This window comes from Nerophis ophidion, linkage group LG18, assembly GCF_033978795.1.
Source record: "Nerophis ophidion isolate RoL-2023_Sa linkage group LG18, RoL_Noph_v1.0, whole genome shotgun sequence".
Lineage (NCBI taxonomy): Eukaryota > Metazoa > Chordata > Actinopteri > Syngnathiformes > Syngnathidae > Nerophis > Nerophis ophidion.
Window position 1 is genome coordinate 26,636,449 of NC_084628.1, and position 15,670 is coordinate 26,652,118.

Consider the following 15,670-nt stretch of genomic DNA (forward strand, 5'->3'; position numbering starts at 1 on the left):
TATGTATATGTATGTATATATGTGAATATATATATATATGTATATATGTATATGTAGATATATGTATATACATGTATATGTATACATACATGTATATGTGTTTATGTATGTATGTATGTATGTATGTGTGTGTATATGTATATATGTATGTATGTATATGTGTGTATATATGTATATATATGTGTATATATGCATGTATATATGTGTATACATGTATATATATGTGTATATATGTATATATATATGTGTATATATGTGTTTATATATATATATATATATATATATATATATATATATATATATATATATTTATAGATCTGTATATGTATGTGTATATATATATATATACAGTGGGGCAAAAAAGTATTTAGTCAGCCACCGATTGTGCAAGTTCTCCCACTTAAAATGATGACAGAGGTCTGTAATTTTCATCATAGGTACACTTCAACTGTGAGAGACAGAATGTGAAAAAAAAAATACGGGGCTTCACATTGTAGGATTTTTAAATAATTTATTTGTAAATTATGGTGGAAAATAAGTTTTTAATCAACCATTCAAAGCTCTCACTGATGGAAGGAGGTTTTGGCTCAAAATCTCACGATACATGGCCCCATTCATTCTTCCCTTAACACGGATCAATCGTCCTGTCCCCTTAGCAGAAAAACAGCCTCAAAGCATGATGTTTACACCCCCATGCTTCACAGTTGGTATGGTGTTCTTGGGATGCAACTCAGTATTCTTCTTCCTCCAAACTCGACGAGTGTATATATATATATATACATATATATATATATTTATATACATTCATCCATCCATCCATCCATTTTCTATATATACATAAAATCGTTTGACCAAGTTATTATTGCAAGTAACTAAATTAAATAGACTGTTAAAAAAGTCATTGTTTTGCAAGTTTTGTGTTTATGCTTCACTGATTATATTTTAGTTTTAGCGTTCTATGTTTCAATAACTAAGATTTTATGTATACTTACAAAGTAGCCAATGCTAACAATAAAATGGCACATGAATGGAACGTGCAAATATTGAGATTAAACTCATCTTGGGAAAAAAAAAACAATAAATTAGCCGCTCCGTTTTATAAGCCACATGGTTCAAAGCGTAGGGAATGAGTTTATAATCAAAATTTACGGTAATCGGTATCATAAAAAAACATAGTGGATCTCTTGTCTAAATCCTGCTAGGTGCATTGTTGTGTTCTTGCCAAACAATGGAGGTGATTCATGCAGCAGCAGCCTTTGTGCTTCATGGAGGATGTTTTTTTTTCTTTCTTCTTTTTGCCCACTTCTGTCCGTCTCCAGCACATCCACCCGCGTCCCATGAAACCCACGCGGTTGAGGATCTACGAGGCGCACCTGGGCATCGCGTCGCCCGAGGGCAAGATCGCCTCGTACAGCAACTTCCGCGACAACATGCTGCCCCGTATCAAAGACCTGGGTAAGGCACTTCCATGGCTACTTTGCTACTGTTTGTCTCCGTGGGCTTTAGTAAAAGTCTGGCTCCACGTAGACTCGACCCACAGGAGGACTTTCTGTCATACAAGCTCACCGTTTTCTATTCATGTCTCGCTGCTGGTGAAAAAGTTTCCCACAGTCACGTCTGAACTGAAAAGTCATTCATCAACGTTTTTCCCTCATGGCCGTCTGGATGGTGTCAATAATGTCGCTGGCAGATTGAATGAAAGCTTGAAAGAAAGTTTTTTGTTCGGTTAAATGATAAACAGAATTGTTACATTTTTATTTATTTATTTATTTTTTTAGCTTCCATGCATTTGACTGCAATGTTGTCTTTATGGAGCAGTTTGAACATACCCTACAACATTATAACAGACAGAGATTTCTTCTGCTGCCCACCGCATACAAATTATTATTATTATTATTATTACTAATAATAATAATAATATTATAAATATAAATACTGATAATATTATCATTATTATCATTATTATTGTTATTATTATACATAATAGTAATATTATAAATAGTATTAATAAAAATTGTACAAATAAAATACAATAAATAACAATACTAATATTATTATAAATTATAATATTATTATAAATAACAATACTATTATTATTATCAATAATATTATTATCTTTAATAATATTGAGAATAATAATAATAGCTCTCTGAGCTGCCACCTTACCGTGGTAGAGGAGTTTGCATGTCCCAATGATCCTAGGAGCTATGTTGTCCATGGGCTTTATGCCCCCTGGTAGGGTCTCCCAAGACAAACAGGTCCTAGGTGAGGGATCAGACAAAGAGCAGCTCGAAGACTTCTATGGGAATGCAACAACAAGGACTCAGATTTCCCTCGCCCGGACGTGGGTCACCAGGCCCCTAGTTGGGGCACTATGGCGAGCGCCTGGTGGCCGAGCCTGCCCCCATGCCGAAGAGGCAACGTGGGTCACCCCTCCAATGGGCTCACAACTCATGGGAGGGGCCATAGAGGTCAGGTGCAGTGTGAACTAGGCGGCAGCTGAAGGCAGGCCACTTGGCGGTCTGATCCTCGGCTACATAAGCTAGCTCTTGGGACGTGGAACGTCACCTCGCTGGGGGGAAAAAGAGCATGAACTAATGTGGCGGCGGCGATGACCAAGAAGAACGCGGAGTTGGAATATAATTACAACACTTTATGTACATATTTATATAATATTTACATATTTATATAGTATGTAACTACAAGCTCCTTTCACAGACAGAGTCCCATTGCTTTTATGAGCAGTCGAGCGAGTCAAAAGCCGAAAAAAAAAAAATATATATATATATTTATTTTTTTCATTTTTTTTTTCTTTGTGGCTGCCGTAATTCTTTCGTGGCGGGCCGCCACAAATAAATGAATGTGTGGGAAACCCTGGTGGCAATTAGGGCTGCAACAACTAATCGATTAAATCGATTAAAATCGATTATAAAAATAGTTGGCGATTAATTCAGTCATCGATTCGTTGGGTGCCTGCAATGCGCATGCACTGACTGAAGCTACCTGAATATGTTGCTAACTGACATGAGGCCACTATCAATGGTGGAAGATGAAAGTTTTAGACAAATGGTTCACGTCCTCAACCCTGGTTAAACTCTTCCCTCGAGGAACCATTTTACCAAACTGATGGAGAGGAAGTACGAGCAGACATTCCAAGCAGTGCAGACTGACATAAAAGCCACCCAGAGCAAAATTGCTCTCACTACTGATGTGTGGACAAGTGTAGCCTACCTTGGCAGTACATGCCATTACATTGGAGACGAATGGAACATGAAGTCAATCTGCCTTACGACCACGCCACTCAAGGAAAGACATTCAGCATCCAACATTGCAGAGTGGTTGAAATAGGTAGTAGACAGGTTTGAAATTCCCCTAAGCAAAATTATTGCTATTGTGCATGACAATGGTGCACTTTGGAAAAAAAACAAAACATTATTGTTCAGTAACACTTGCCTTGTTTTATTTGGCAAGTCGAAAGGACATGGTGCCACTATGCTGTTTTTTTTTAAATAAAGTATTGGAAAGGATAGAAATGTAGTTTGTCCCTTCTATCCGATTATTAATCGATTAATCGAAGTAATAATCGACAGATTAATCGATTATCAAATCAATCGTTAGTTGCAGCCCTCGTGGCAATGCAATCAATAATAATCAAATGACTAATTTAATATTGAATTAATTAAAGGATTGAATTAATGTACAGTTTGACATTAAATAAATTAATGGCATGTTTAACAATTAGGTATTTAATTCCCATTATAATTAATTGACACATTTAAAGATTCATGAATTACATTTTGTCTCTGTAGTATATTATTTAGACATATTCTTATACATAGGTGGAAGTCTCCAAGTCACCTGCTGCCTCACCGGTAAAGGCATAGGTGTACGTGACCCGCTGACACCAATAGCTGATATCTCGCAGCAGACACGGTTCGTCTTTAGCACACACACGTAAATGACGGGAGAAGGCGGCCCGGGTCAAACACAATCCCCAGACGCCCAGACAAGAAACATTTTGTATTTGTTCTGGAGAGTTACGAAAAGCATTTCAAATGTGTGCAGGTTACAACTGTATTCAGATGATGGCCGTCATGGAGCACGCCTACTACGCCAGCTTTGGCTACCAGGTCACCAGCTTCTTTGCCGCTTCCAGGTACGTATTTGAAAGTGTGTGCACAATAACTACGTACAAGTCAAAACTCTTTTAACATGCTTTGGGTTTTTGCCCCCAAAGTCCTCCTGTTTCCAGCTAATTTTCCACTTAATTTGGAAACCATAACCAAAATTACAAATTATCAATCTAATCCAGGGGTCAGCAACCCAATATGTTGAAAGAGCCATATTGTACCAAAAATTCCCCCCCCAAAATTGAACGCCTTATTTTTGTGTTATAATAAGGGCAACACTTGATGTACATTAATTGTCTATATTAGCTATATAAGCCTACTATCAAAATGACTTTAAAAGTTTTATAAGTTTTATAATGAAGGCAACACTCTATGTAAGTGTCTACATTAGCCTACTATCACAATGACTTTAAATGTAGTGTATAAGTGTTATAATGAAAACAACACATGATGTGTCTATATTAGCTATATTAGCCTACTATCAAAATGACTTAACTATGGTAGGTAGGTAGGTAGGTAGGTCTTTATTGTCATTGCAACAAGTACAACGAAACTTTGTTTTCAGCACAAACCTGTCCATGATTCGACAAACAAACAATGTACAGGGTTACAGAACAAGAACACTGATGGGTCGCCATAAGGCGCCCCGTAAAAGATGGGAAAAAGGTAAACGCTGGGGAAGAATGAGTAAAAAAAAATACAATCCAGACTGGGCTCCTAAGGGGGCCCAGTCTGGAATTGGGAAAAAACCTCCATAGCAAAGCACATATACATATTACAACATACATCTCGAGATGTCTAGCAACAGAGGGAAGGTAGTTCAAGGTCATGGTGGTAGGTCGCAGCGCTCAGGCGCTGACCATCCATTCATCACCCCTAAGGGATTTGCGTCGAGGGCGTTGGATTAGGTGGACGGGGGGGTATATGTGTGGCGTATATTTTTTTGTGGATGTGTGTGTGTGTGTGTGTGTGTGTATAAGCCCATAGTGTGTCTCTGTTCCGCGGCCTTGATGTATTTGCTGTCGCTAGTCCAAAATTCACAACAACAGGTGTGTCCATGAGAGACAAAAAAGGGAGTTTGTTTTGTCTTCGCTGCAACGATCTTTGGGAGAGTCTCGAAGCCAGGGAAACAATCCAAGTTAAAATGATTTGTATGCGAGTGAAAATAAAATTTGCTTTTCACTCTAAAATTGTCTATGACTGGTCCTCAAAAACTGCGGGGTAGACAGTCCGATATAATCCACAGTTCTTCCCGCATCCTCCAATCATTTGTGGCAGCTTTGGGGTACTTTGAAGACTGCCAGCAACTTCCAATTTGTCGACAAACCAGAGCAACACTTACTCCAATCAGCAGATGTCCTGTTGTCATAATTCCGAATAGGTGGATATCTTCATGTCCTCGACAGAAAAGGGTCGCCAGGCACGCGGCCCTCCTTCTTCTCCCAAGAGTCCGTCGTGTGTCCAGCAACAACCGCTTCGTCACGACAGCAGGGTCCCCCAAACCCAAAATCTTGTCAATTTTGTTGAGGCCAGTTAAATATTTCCAATGTTTAGATTTGGAGAGCAGTGCAAAAAAGAGGCAACAAGAAAGTTAAGACAAGACAAAACAAAGAAGCAAGCAGGAAAGATAAGGGAGAGGAAAGGGGAGCGTCCACCCTCGGTGAGTGCCAGAGAGAAAACTATATTAGCCTACTATCAAAATGACTGTCGCAGGCTGATGCAAATCTTTGTTCAGAAATGTTGAAATGTAATATTGAATGTACACCTTTGTACAACATTGGAAAACCTTAGTTATTGGTGAGATAACGCTTGGAAATGGTTTCCTAGGAATGGCTAAAAGTATGCATTTATGTGTCCAAGTTAAATGAAATGACAGTCTGTCTACTTTTAATGGATTTATTACAATCTTTGCAAGCTGGGTAACGTTTGCTGTGGTCTGGAACAACATGGTAACGTTTACTGTAGTCTGGATTAACATGGTAACATTTAATGTGGTCTGGAACAATATGGTCCTCAAACAACTATCAGAAGTGCAGCCAATACACATACAGGTAATGTGTCATGAGACATGCAAATATAAATGAAATACACAGAGGACGGAAGTAAAGGAAATTAAATGAGCTCAGATATACCTAAAAACGAGGCATAATGATTCAATTTGTACATACAGCAAGCCTAAATAGCATGTTTGCATAGATTAGCTTGCATTCGTGCACTGACCAAATATGTCTAATTAGCACTTCACACAAGTCAATGACATCACCAAAGCTCACCTTTGTGCATTCACGCACAGCATAAAATGTTTGGTGGACAAAATGAGGCAAAGAACGAGTGACATAAAACAGGACTTTCTATGGCAGCGTTGCAAAAAGCTGTACACGTAAAAAAAACGTGAATTCAAGGACTGCCGAAATCAGTAGGAAAAAACGGCACTTGTCAAATACTCTCATCAGTGAAGCATGTTTAATACAAACAATGGGATAGTTAACAATTAGGAAAGTTTGTGTAATGTTTGTCCTCCTACACAAACCATATTCAAACTAAAAATTGATTTTCCCCCCATCTTTTTCCATTTTCACAAATTTTTGAAAAAGCTCCAGGGAGCCACTAGGGTGGTGCTAAAGAGCCGCATGCCGACTCCCGATCTAATCACTGTAGTATCTGTCAATTCGGTATGAGCAGGCGGGGCTCGCAAGCTTACACACGCTGGTCGCGACTCGCTAGTTATTGACCTTCCAAATACAATCGTGAAAAATATTACAGAAATGAAAAATATGTTTATTGCACTTGAAAAGGTTACTTGCAGTATTATTATTATTAGCAGGGCTGTCAATGTTACCGCAATAATAACGCATTAACTATAAATTCGGATTTTTTTTTAACAATTAACTTTTTGACCCTCGGCCCGTGCCGTAGCAGGGGACACTTGGCTGCAGTTCACTTGCTACTGATGAACCGCAAGCTGGAAAATAGCAAGCAGAAATGGCCGTTATGGAAATATCAGGTTCAAAGCAATAGCAAGTTTTTTTCCGCGGAGATGACACCACTTCGTCTTTGAGACGGGGGTGGCGCATCACTTCCGTGTTTAGATGAGGGTTAAGGTCCAGTAATAACATAAGGTTTTTTTTCTAGCTGGCTGAAAAATTGTGTAAATTATTTTATAACATGTTCTAGTCAAGACCTTAGCTACAAAATAATTGGCAGGCTCATTAATAAATGTTAATGTTAATAATAAATAGAGAAGGTTAAAATATTCTCATGCAGAAATAGGAAAACAATTGACTTGTACAACATGTAATGTACAGAATATCAGAATCATTTATTCAGGTAGAAATACACTATATTGCCTAAAGTATTTGGCCACCCATCCAAATGATGAGCTCAGGTGTCTTAATCACTTGTACAGGTGTATAAAATCAAATACTTAGGCATGAAGACTGTTCCTACAAAAATTTGTTTGGTGCCTTCAGAGATGTGTAAGTTACCCATGCCTTGGGCACCAATGCACCCCCATACCATCACGGATGCTGGCTTTTGAACTTCGCTTCAATAACAGTCTGGATGGTTCGCTTCCCCTTTGGTCCGGATGACACAATGTCGAATATTTTCAAAAACAATTTGAAATCTGGACTCGTCAGACCACGGAATACTTTTCCACTCTGCATCAGTCCATCTTAGATGATCTCGGGCCCAGAAAAGCCGGCGGCATTTCTGGATGTTGTTGATAAATGGCTTTCGCTTTGCATAGTAGAGCTTTAACTTGGACTAAGATGTAGCGACGAACTGTATTTAGTGACAGTGGTTTTCTGAAGTGTTCCTGAGCCCATGAGGTGATATCCTTTAGAGATTGATGTCGGTTTTTGATACAGTGCCGTCTGAGGGATCAAAGGTCACGGTCATTCAATGTAGGTTTCCGGCCATGCCGCTTACGTGGATTGATTTCTCCAGATTCTCTGAACCTTCTGATGATATTATGGACCGTAGATGTTGAAATCCCTAAATTTCTTGCAATTGCACTTTGAGAAACGTTGTTCTTAAACTGTTTGACTATTTGTTCACGCAGTTGTGGACAAAGGGGTGTACCTCCCCCCATCCTTTCCTGTGAAAGACTGAGCATTTTTTGGGAAGCTGTTTTTATACCCAATCATGGCACCCACCTGTTCCCAATTAGCCTGCACACCTGTGGGATGTTCCAAATAAGTGTTTATTAAGCATTCCTCAACTTTATCAGTATTTACTGCCACCTTTACCAACTTCTTTGTCACGTGTTGCTGGCATAAAATTCTAAAGTTAATTATTATTTGCAAAAAAAAATCAAGTTTATGAGTATGAACATCAAATATGTTGTCTTTGTAGCATATTAAACTGAATATGGGTTGAAAAGGATTTGCAAATCATTGTATTCCGATTATATTTACATTTAACACAATTTTCCAACTCATATGGAAACAGGGTTTTTAAAAACTTATAATTGATAGATCTGAAGTTGATCAAAATATTTAGTAATTTAAAAAAAATAAAAATATGTAAGACCTATTTGAAAACACCTTTTAGATCCCTGATAATTTTAGTAGCAGTTTTTAAAACTGTCTTTGGTAAGAAACAACAACAACAAAAAACAGTCAAAATCAATGTCATGAATTATAGACCCTTTTAGGCTCCATTTACGTCACATCAAATATTCCACTTTGAATTATTTTTGAGGGAAAATATTGCATATTTTGTGTGTTTGCCATAATAAAACAAAGTTTCCTTTGCCAAAAAGGGCAGAAAAAACAAAAATAAAAATATATAAAGTAAATAAAATGTATCTACAGATTGATCTAAAGTTGATATACAGATTTAAGCATTAAAAGTATAAATAATAAATAAAATAAAATAATGTAAGACCTATTTTTAATACTTTTTTTTGGAGTGGGGCCATTTAGAATCCCTGAAAAATTTTCTGTCATTGCTCAAAATAACAAATCAAAATAAATGTTTTATGCATTATTGACTTTTTAAATCCTCCAATTACTGCACATCAAATATTCCACTTTAAAATATATTTTGGGGAAAATATTACATATTTTTTACTTTTTGCCACAATAAAACAGTTTTCTTTGACAAGAATGTTCTAAAACAAACCAAAAAAAAAAACGTATGCCTCTTGTGTAATTTGTTTTTATCCCATATTCGTTCCCACTACCGCACCTTAAATTGGAGTCCTTAATCTCGTTATATGCAAATATAATGACAATAAAGTCCATTCTCTTCCATTCTATTCTATTCTATTCTATTATATGCTTAATAAACCTAATGATAAATCAAAATCAATGTAATGAATTATTGACCTACTTAACACTGTGACATACCGTACCTGAAGTTAAATAAAGTAATAGTATATGACTTATTTTTATGTTTTTAAGACTGAGGTTTTGTGAGGGGAGCCCTCAGTGGAAAAAGTTTGGACACCCCCGTCATAAATCATACAGAGTAATATTCCTCAAAGACAACAAACTCCATTTGGGCATAAATCTGCCAATCAAACGTCGTCGTCACACGACCGACTCGAGTTCTGCCGCTTGGCCTGCCAGTGACGAGCGCCAAGACAAAACGTGGCGGGCAATTTCCTCGCGGCGTCCGATGAAGGTTAGCGCTTCCGACCCCGCCGGTAATCTCTCTGTAAACACATTTCCAGTTAATCCAGAGAGTGGCGGGACTGTCCGATAAAGGTGGACTCGTCGGAGTGTTTATCTTCTGTCAGGGATCCACCCCTCCCCCGCCCGCCTTCCCTTCGGCGTGCAGGCCTAGTGTAAGCTATATAGTGTAATTTCACCCATGATTGATCGCTCAGTGTCATTTAAAACCTCGACGCTCCAATACCGGGAAGCGGCTCGAGCTGGCGTGCTGAAGGCGATGCTCGGCGAGGAAGCTGATGCGGCGATAGCGGGGGGAGAAGGGACCGCGCCGTTATTGGAAAACATCAGGAGTTTGGTCAAAGATATGCAAGTCTGCATGCATACATACATTTGTGCATACATACATATGTGCATGTATACATACAAATGTACATACAGTACATATGTGCATACATACATGCATATGTACTTACACACATTTATACATATTTACATACACATGTCCATGCATACATATGTACATGCATACATATGTACATATATATGTGCATATATACATACATACTGTACATACATATGTGCATACATACATGCGTATGTACATACAGTACATGCATTTATACATATTTACATAAACATGTGCATACACACATATGTACATACATACATATGTGTGCATACATACATATGTACATATATACATATATATTGTACATATATATGTGCATGCATACATGCATATGTACATACATGCATTTATACATATTTACATACACATGTGCATACATACATATACATGCTTTTGTACACCTGTGTATACATACGTATGTACATACATACATATAAATACATATGTAAATAAATACACGTGTGCATACATACATACAGTGGTGCAAAAAAGTATTTAGTCAGCCACCGATTGTGCAAGTTCTCCCACTTAAAATGATGACAGAGGTCTGTAATTTTCATCATAGGTACACTTCAACTGTGAGAGACAGAATGTGAAAAAAAAAATCCAGGAATTCACATTGTAGGAATTTTAAATAATTTATTCGTAAATTATGGTGGAAAATAAGTATTTGGTCAACCATTCAAAGCTCTCACTGATGGAAGGAGGTTTTGGCTCAAAATCTCACGATACATGGCCCCATTCGTTCTTTCCTTAACACGGATCAATCGTCCTGTCCCCTTAGCAGAAAAACAGCCCCAAAGCATGATGTTTCCACCCCCAGGCTTCACAGTAGGTATGGTGTTCTTGGGATGCAACTCAGTATTCTTTTTCCTCCAAACACGACGAGTTGAGTTTATACCAAAATGAATACATGGATGATACATCAGAGGATTGGGAGAATGTCATGTGGTCAGATGAAACCAAAATAGAACTTTTTGGTATAAACTCAACTCGTCGTGTTTGGAGGAAAAAGAATACTGAGTTGCAACCCAAGAACACCACACCTACTGTGAAGCATGGGAGTGGAAACATCATGCTTTGGGGCTGTTTTTCTGCTCAGTGGACAGAACGATTGATCCGTGTTAAGGAAAGAATGAATGGGGCCATGCTAACGTGAGACTTGGAGTCAAAACCTCCTTCCATCAGCGAGAGCTTTGAATGGTTGACCAAATATTAATTTTCCACCATAATTTACAAATAAATTATTTAAAATTCCTACAATGTGAATTCCTGGATTTTTTTTTTCACATTCTGTCCCTCACAGTTGAAGTGTACCTATGATGAAAATTACAGACCTCTGTCATCATTTTAAGTGGGAGAACTTGCACAATCGGTGGCCGACTAAATACTTTTTGCCCCACTGTACGTATCGGTCTGTGCTTACTCGGGTTGTCCCGATACCAATAATTTGGAACCGGTACGAAAATGTATAAAGATACTTTTCGATAGTTTTTCATATAAAGAGAACAACGAAAAAATGTCATTATTGGCTCTATTTCAACAGAAAATCTTACAATACAATAAACATATGTGTTTTATTACACTCAAAGAACAATTTCAGAAGGTTAAAATATCAATTAAAAGGCATTAAACAAATTGTTTTTTTTGTTGCACTCAAAAAACGATTAACAATTTTCCTTTTTACATATAGTCTGCCATAATTAAATATTAAATTTGAATATAATCTAAAAAAAGCTTTATTTACTGTACATTACATTAAATGCTTCAGGGTTTATGGTTGCCACTCCTGGAATGTGCTTTAAGAAAAATACAACTATTAGTACAGTGGTCCCCAACCTTTTTTTATCCGCGGACCGGTCAACGCTTAATAATTTGTCCCGCGGCCCGGGGGGGTGTCCTTTTTTTTTCTTTTCTTTTTTCTTCTTCTTTGTCATGAAAAGGGACGTTTTTGTCATGAAAAAGGGAGGTTTTTGTGGTTAGTGCACTAATTGTGAGTGTATATTGTGTTTTTTATGTTGATTAAATTAAAAAAAAAACAATTTTTTTTTTCTTTTTTTTTTTTTTAAATAAAAAATTCTTCTGCGGCCTGGTACCAATCGGGCCACGGCCCGGTAGGTCCGCGGCCCGGTGGTTGGGGACCACTGTATTAGTAAGTACCAAAAACAAAACTATGAAAAAAAGTACACAGATAAACCATGTAGCAGGTAAAACACACTTTTGTTAAAGATAAAATACAAATTGTAGCATCTACATGTTGCGCATCTACATCTTGCACATCTACATGTCATGCATTTACATGTATGCATCTACATGTTACGCATCTACATGTGCACAATAGAGGAGCTGTTAACTTATGAAAATAGTGTATGTGTGTTTGCGAGAATGTCAAAGTGTCTGAGTGACGTCAGCGAGTGAGTGGGCGAGTACAGAGAGAGAGGAACGTTTGCACTGCGCAGTAGAGTGATGAACGGTCTCTGGTTGTGTCCTGCAAAACTAATACTAAAGTAACCAGATTGCCACAAATCAGCGGCCTCAAATTCTGACCGGAATGTAGATCATAGCAAACCCATTTATGGGTAAAGTGAACTGAAGGGAACGTCACCCCTGTGCTCCTTGACTATGGTCTGCACTGGAGCAGAACAGCAGGACAAGTATAACAACTATATTATTTACTCGTTGTTCCAGTTGGGTTTAGTTTTTTCTTGCCCTGATGTGGGATCTAAGCCGAGGATGTCGTTGTGGCTTGTGCAGCCCTTTGAGGTACTTGTGATTTAGGCCTTTATAATTAAACTTTGATTGATTGATAGATACCTGTCACTCTAAACTCCTTGTGCAGATTTGAATGCTTATTATTATATATATATATATATATATATATGTATATATATATATATATATATATATATATATATATATATATATATATATCCCTAATGTAATTCATATTTTTCAAAAATCGAAGCAAACAAATAAGATAATTAAATATTACGGATTTAAATGGGTATCATTTACATTTTTTTATGATGTTTGGACGGTTTTTATAATATCCACAAATTTCAGTGAGCAGTTTGTGTTATGTGTGACCATGTGTGTTGTCCAATTTATTTATTTTTTGCACCAGGACTAGGGAAGGTTGTTTGCATTGTGTCATATAAGTAAATGCTGTTTGAGTGTTTCAAAATACATTTAAGGGTCAATGATCTGATTTAGTCACATCCTTCACAAGATGGCAGCAAATCTGCAGCATTCAGACACTGCCTGGTAATTAAGATTAATTCGATGCGGTGCTTTATTTAACTCATGACGTCCCACGGGCCAAACCGAAGACACGGGTAGGCCGTAGTTTGAAATAAGTCAACTTTTCTTAATACGACTTAACATTTTTATTTCAATGTTATGTTTTATGGACACCCCTGCTGTACACCGTAGTAACAACTTTTAAGGTCACATTTTAGTTAATTTTAGTACACAAAGGACAAAATGCCAAATATGAAATGTTGTCACTTCTAATACGATGCAGATATTGGAGCGTTGCGTATTGGCTGATAACAATATTAATTTGATGTAATATCAGTAGGAATCATACATACTTGTATATTTAGTAGTGTGGAATGTTTGAAAAGGTTTGATGAAGTGAACTGACTCAAACAGAGAACAACGGTAGCTAAGAAAAGAACTAACCTATTTATTATTAACCATCTGGAACGGACTTACGCTGTCTTTAAGTTGAAGTGGAGAGCTAATTATTATGTGGGTGACAGCTAGTGGCCACAGTAATTCACAAATTTAAGCTCATGACATACTACGTTGAAGGATGCGGACACATTTGTTACTGGACAAGTTCTAATCTGCCCTGGAGACTTAATTTATTTCATACTTTTTTATGTTGACAAATGTCACGTTTTATTGGTTAATGGTTATTACTTATGTCTAGCTTGTTTGCTTAGGTGATTTGTAGCTGCTAGCCCCTGGTAGCCTGTAGCCTAGCATGTTTACCTTGTGTACATGACTTGAGTAAAATATAAGAAAAGATTAATGTTAGAATAGATGTATCTAAGTTATCACAAAACGTTGTGTTACATTGAGTTTATCTCGCCCGGCGAGCAGACAAAAGCTGTCTTTAATCGTACCAAGGAGAAGGCCTGTAAAACGCCACTGTGTAGGATGGGAAGCAACATGAAGGTGTTCTGTTTCTTTCATGTATTGTAATCAACAAAATGATATTATCTTGACCCGAGATCTACAAAACGAAGAGGAAGCAGGACCTGATTTCCCTACAGCAGGGGTTGGCAACCCAAAATGTTGAAAGAGCCATATTGAACCAAAAATACAAAAACAAATCTGTCTGGAGCCGCAAAAAAATTAAAAGCCATATTACATACAGATAGTGTTTCATGAGATATACATTGAATTATGAGGACCTAAAGGAAACTAAATGAGCTCAAATATAGCTACAAATTAGGCATAGTAATGCAATATGTACGTATACAGTTAGCCTAAATAGCATGTTAGCATCGATTAGCTTACAGTCATGCAGTGACCAAATATGTCAGCACACTCAACATAAGTCAATAACATCAACAAAACTCACCTTTGTGCATTCATGCACTGAGTTATAAGTTTGTTGGACAAAATGAGACGGGAAAAGAAGTGGCATGATTTGCATAAATCACGTCTTAGAAAGTCAGAGAAAGTTATACAAGTAAATTTCAAACAAACTAGGGTGAGTTCAAGGACCGCCAAAGTTAGTAGGACAAAACGACGCTTGCCAAATACTCGAATTAGAGAAGCATGTTTAATATAAACAGTGTGCTTTATACCAATTAGGGAGGTTTGTTTCATGTTAGTCCTACAGAAACCAAATTAAAAGAAAATATATGTTTTTTTCCCTTCATCATTTCCATTTTTCATATATTTTTGAAAAAGCTCCAGAGAGCCACTAGGGCGGCGCTAAAGAGCCGCGGGTTGCCGACCCCTTCCCTACAGGGACCTCTTCTTTTAAGTGTTTAACGACCTTTTCTGTGAACTGTTTACAACCTTTTCTTTGAACTGTTCTGTAACCAAAGGCGGTGGCTGTTTACGACCCCCATCCCTTAGAAACAGCTGTTGCCATGTAATCAGGGAAAGTCCAAATAAAAGAGAAGGCGTGCAGTCTTTCGTCAGGGGCGTGGGACGGCACTGTACAAGGGTACACTGTCCACGCTCTCTCCTCAATTTACCCAAATTTAATTCTGTCTCTATTTAATTATTTGCTTCTTGTCTTGTTTAATAGATGTCATCAGTGTTTGAACCTGACAACTAACATCAAGACGCTAGCTGATGTCTATGTCCTTATAAGTAATGTTTTACCTAAATATGCAATGTTAAATGTCATTTGGACAACATCGGCATTGAAACAGGAGTTCAGAACATTCACAAAGTCCTGCATTAAAGTTAAAACAAAGACCTGCATTAAAGTTAAAATTAAAGTACCAATGATTGTCACACATGAGTACGACGCCTTCAAA

At 37.4% G+C, this 15,670-nt stretch overlaps 1 protein-coding gene across 1 annotated transcript in view; it reads left to right on the plus strand.

Moving 5' to 3' along the window:
• Window positions 1-15,670, plus strand: part of gbe1b (glucan (1,4-alpha-), branching enzyme 1b) — a 260,449-nt gene that overhangs the window by 70,870 nt on the left and 173,909 nt on the right. The window contains exons 5-6 of the mRNA XM_061877862.1: window positions 1,320-1,455; window positions 4,066-4,156. Coding sequence (XP_061733846.1) covers window positions 1,320-1,455; window positions 4,066-4,156 — 227 coding nt within the window. The remainder of the gene's footprint in view (window positions 1-1,319; window positions 1,456-4,065; window positions 4,157-15,670) is intronic.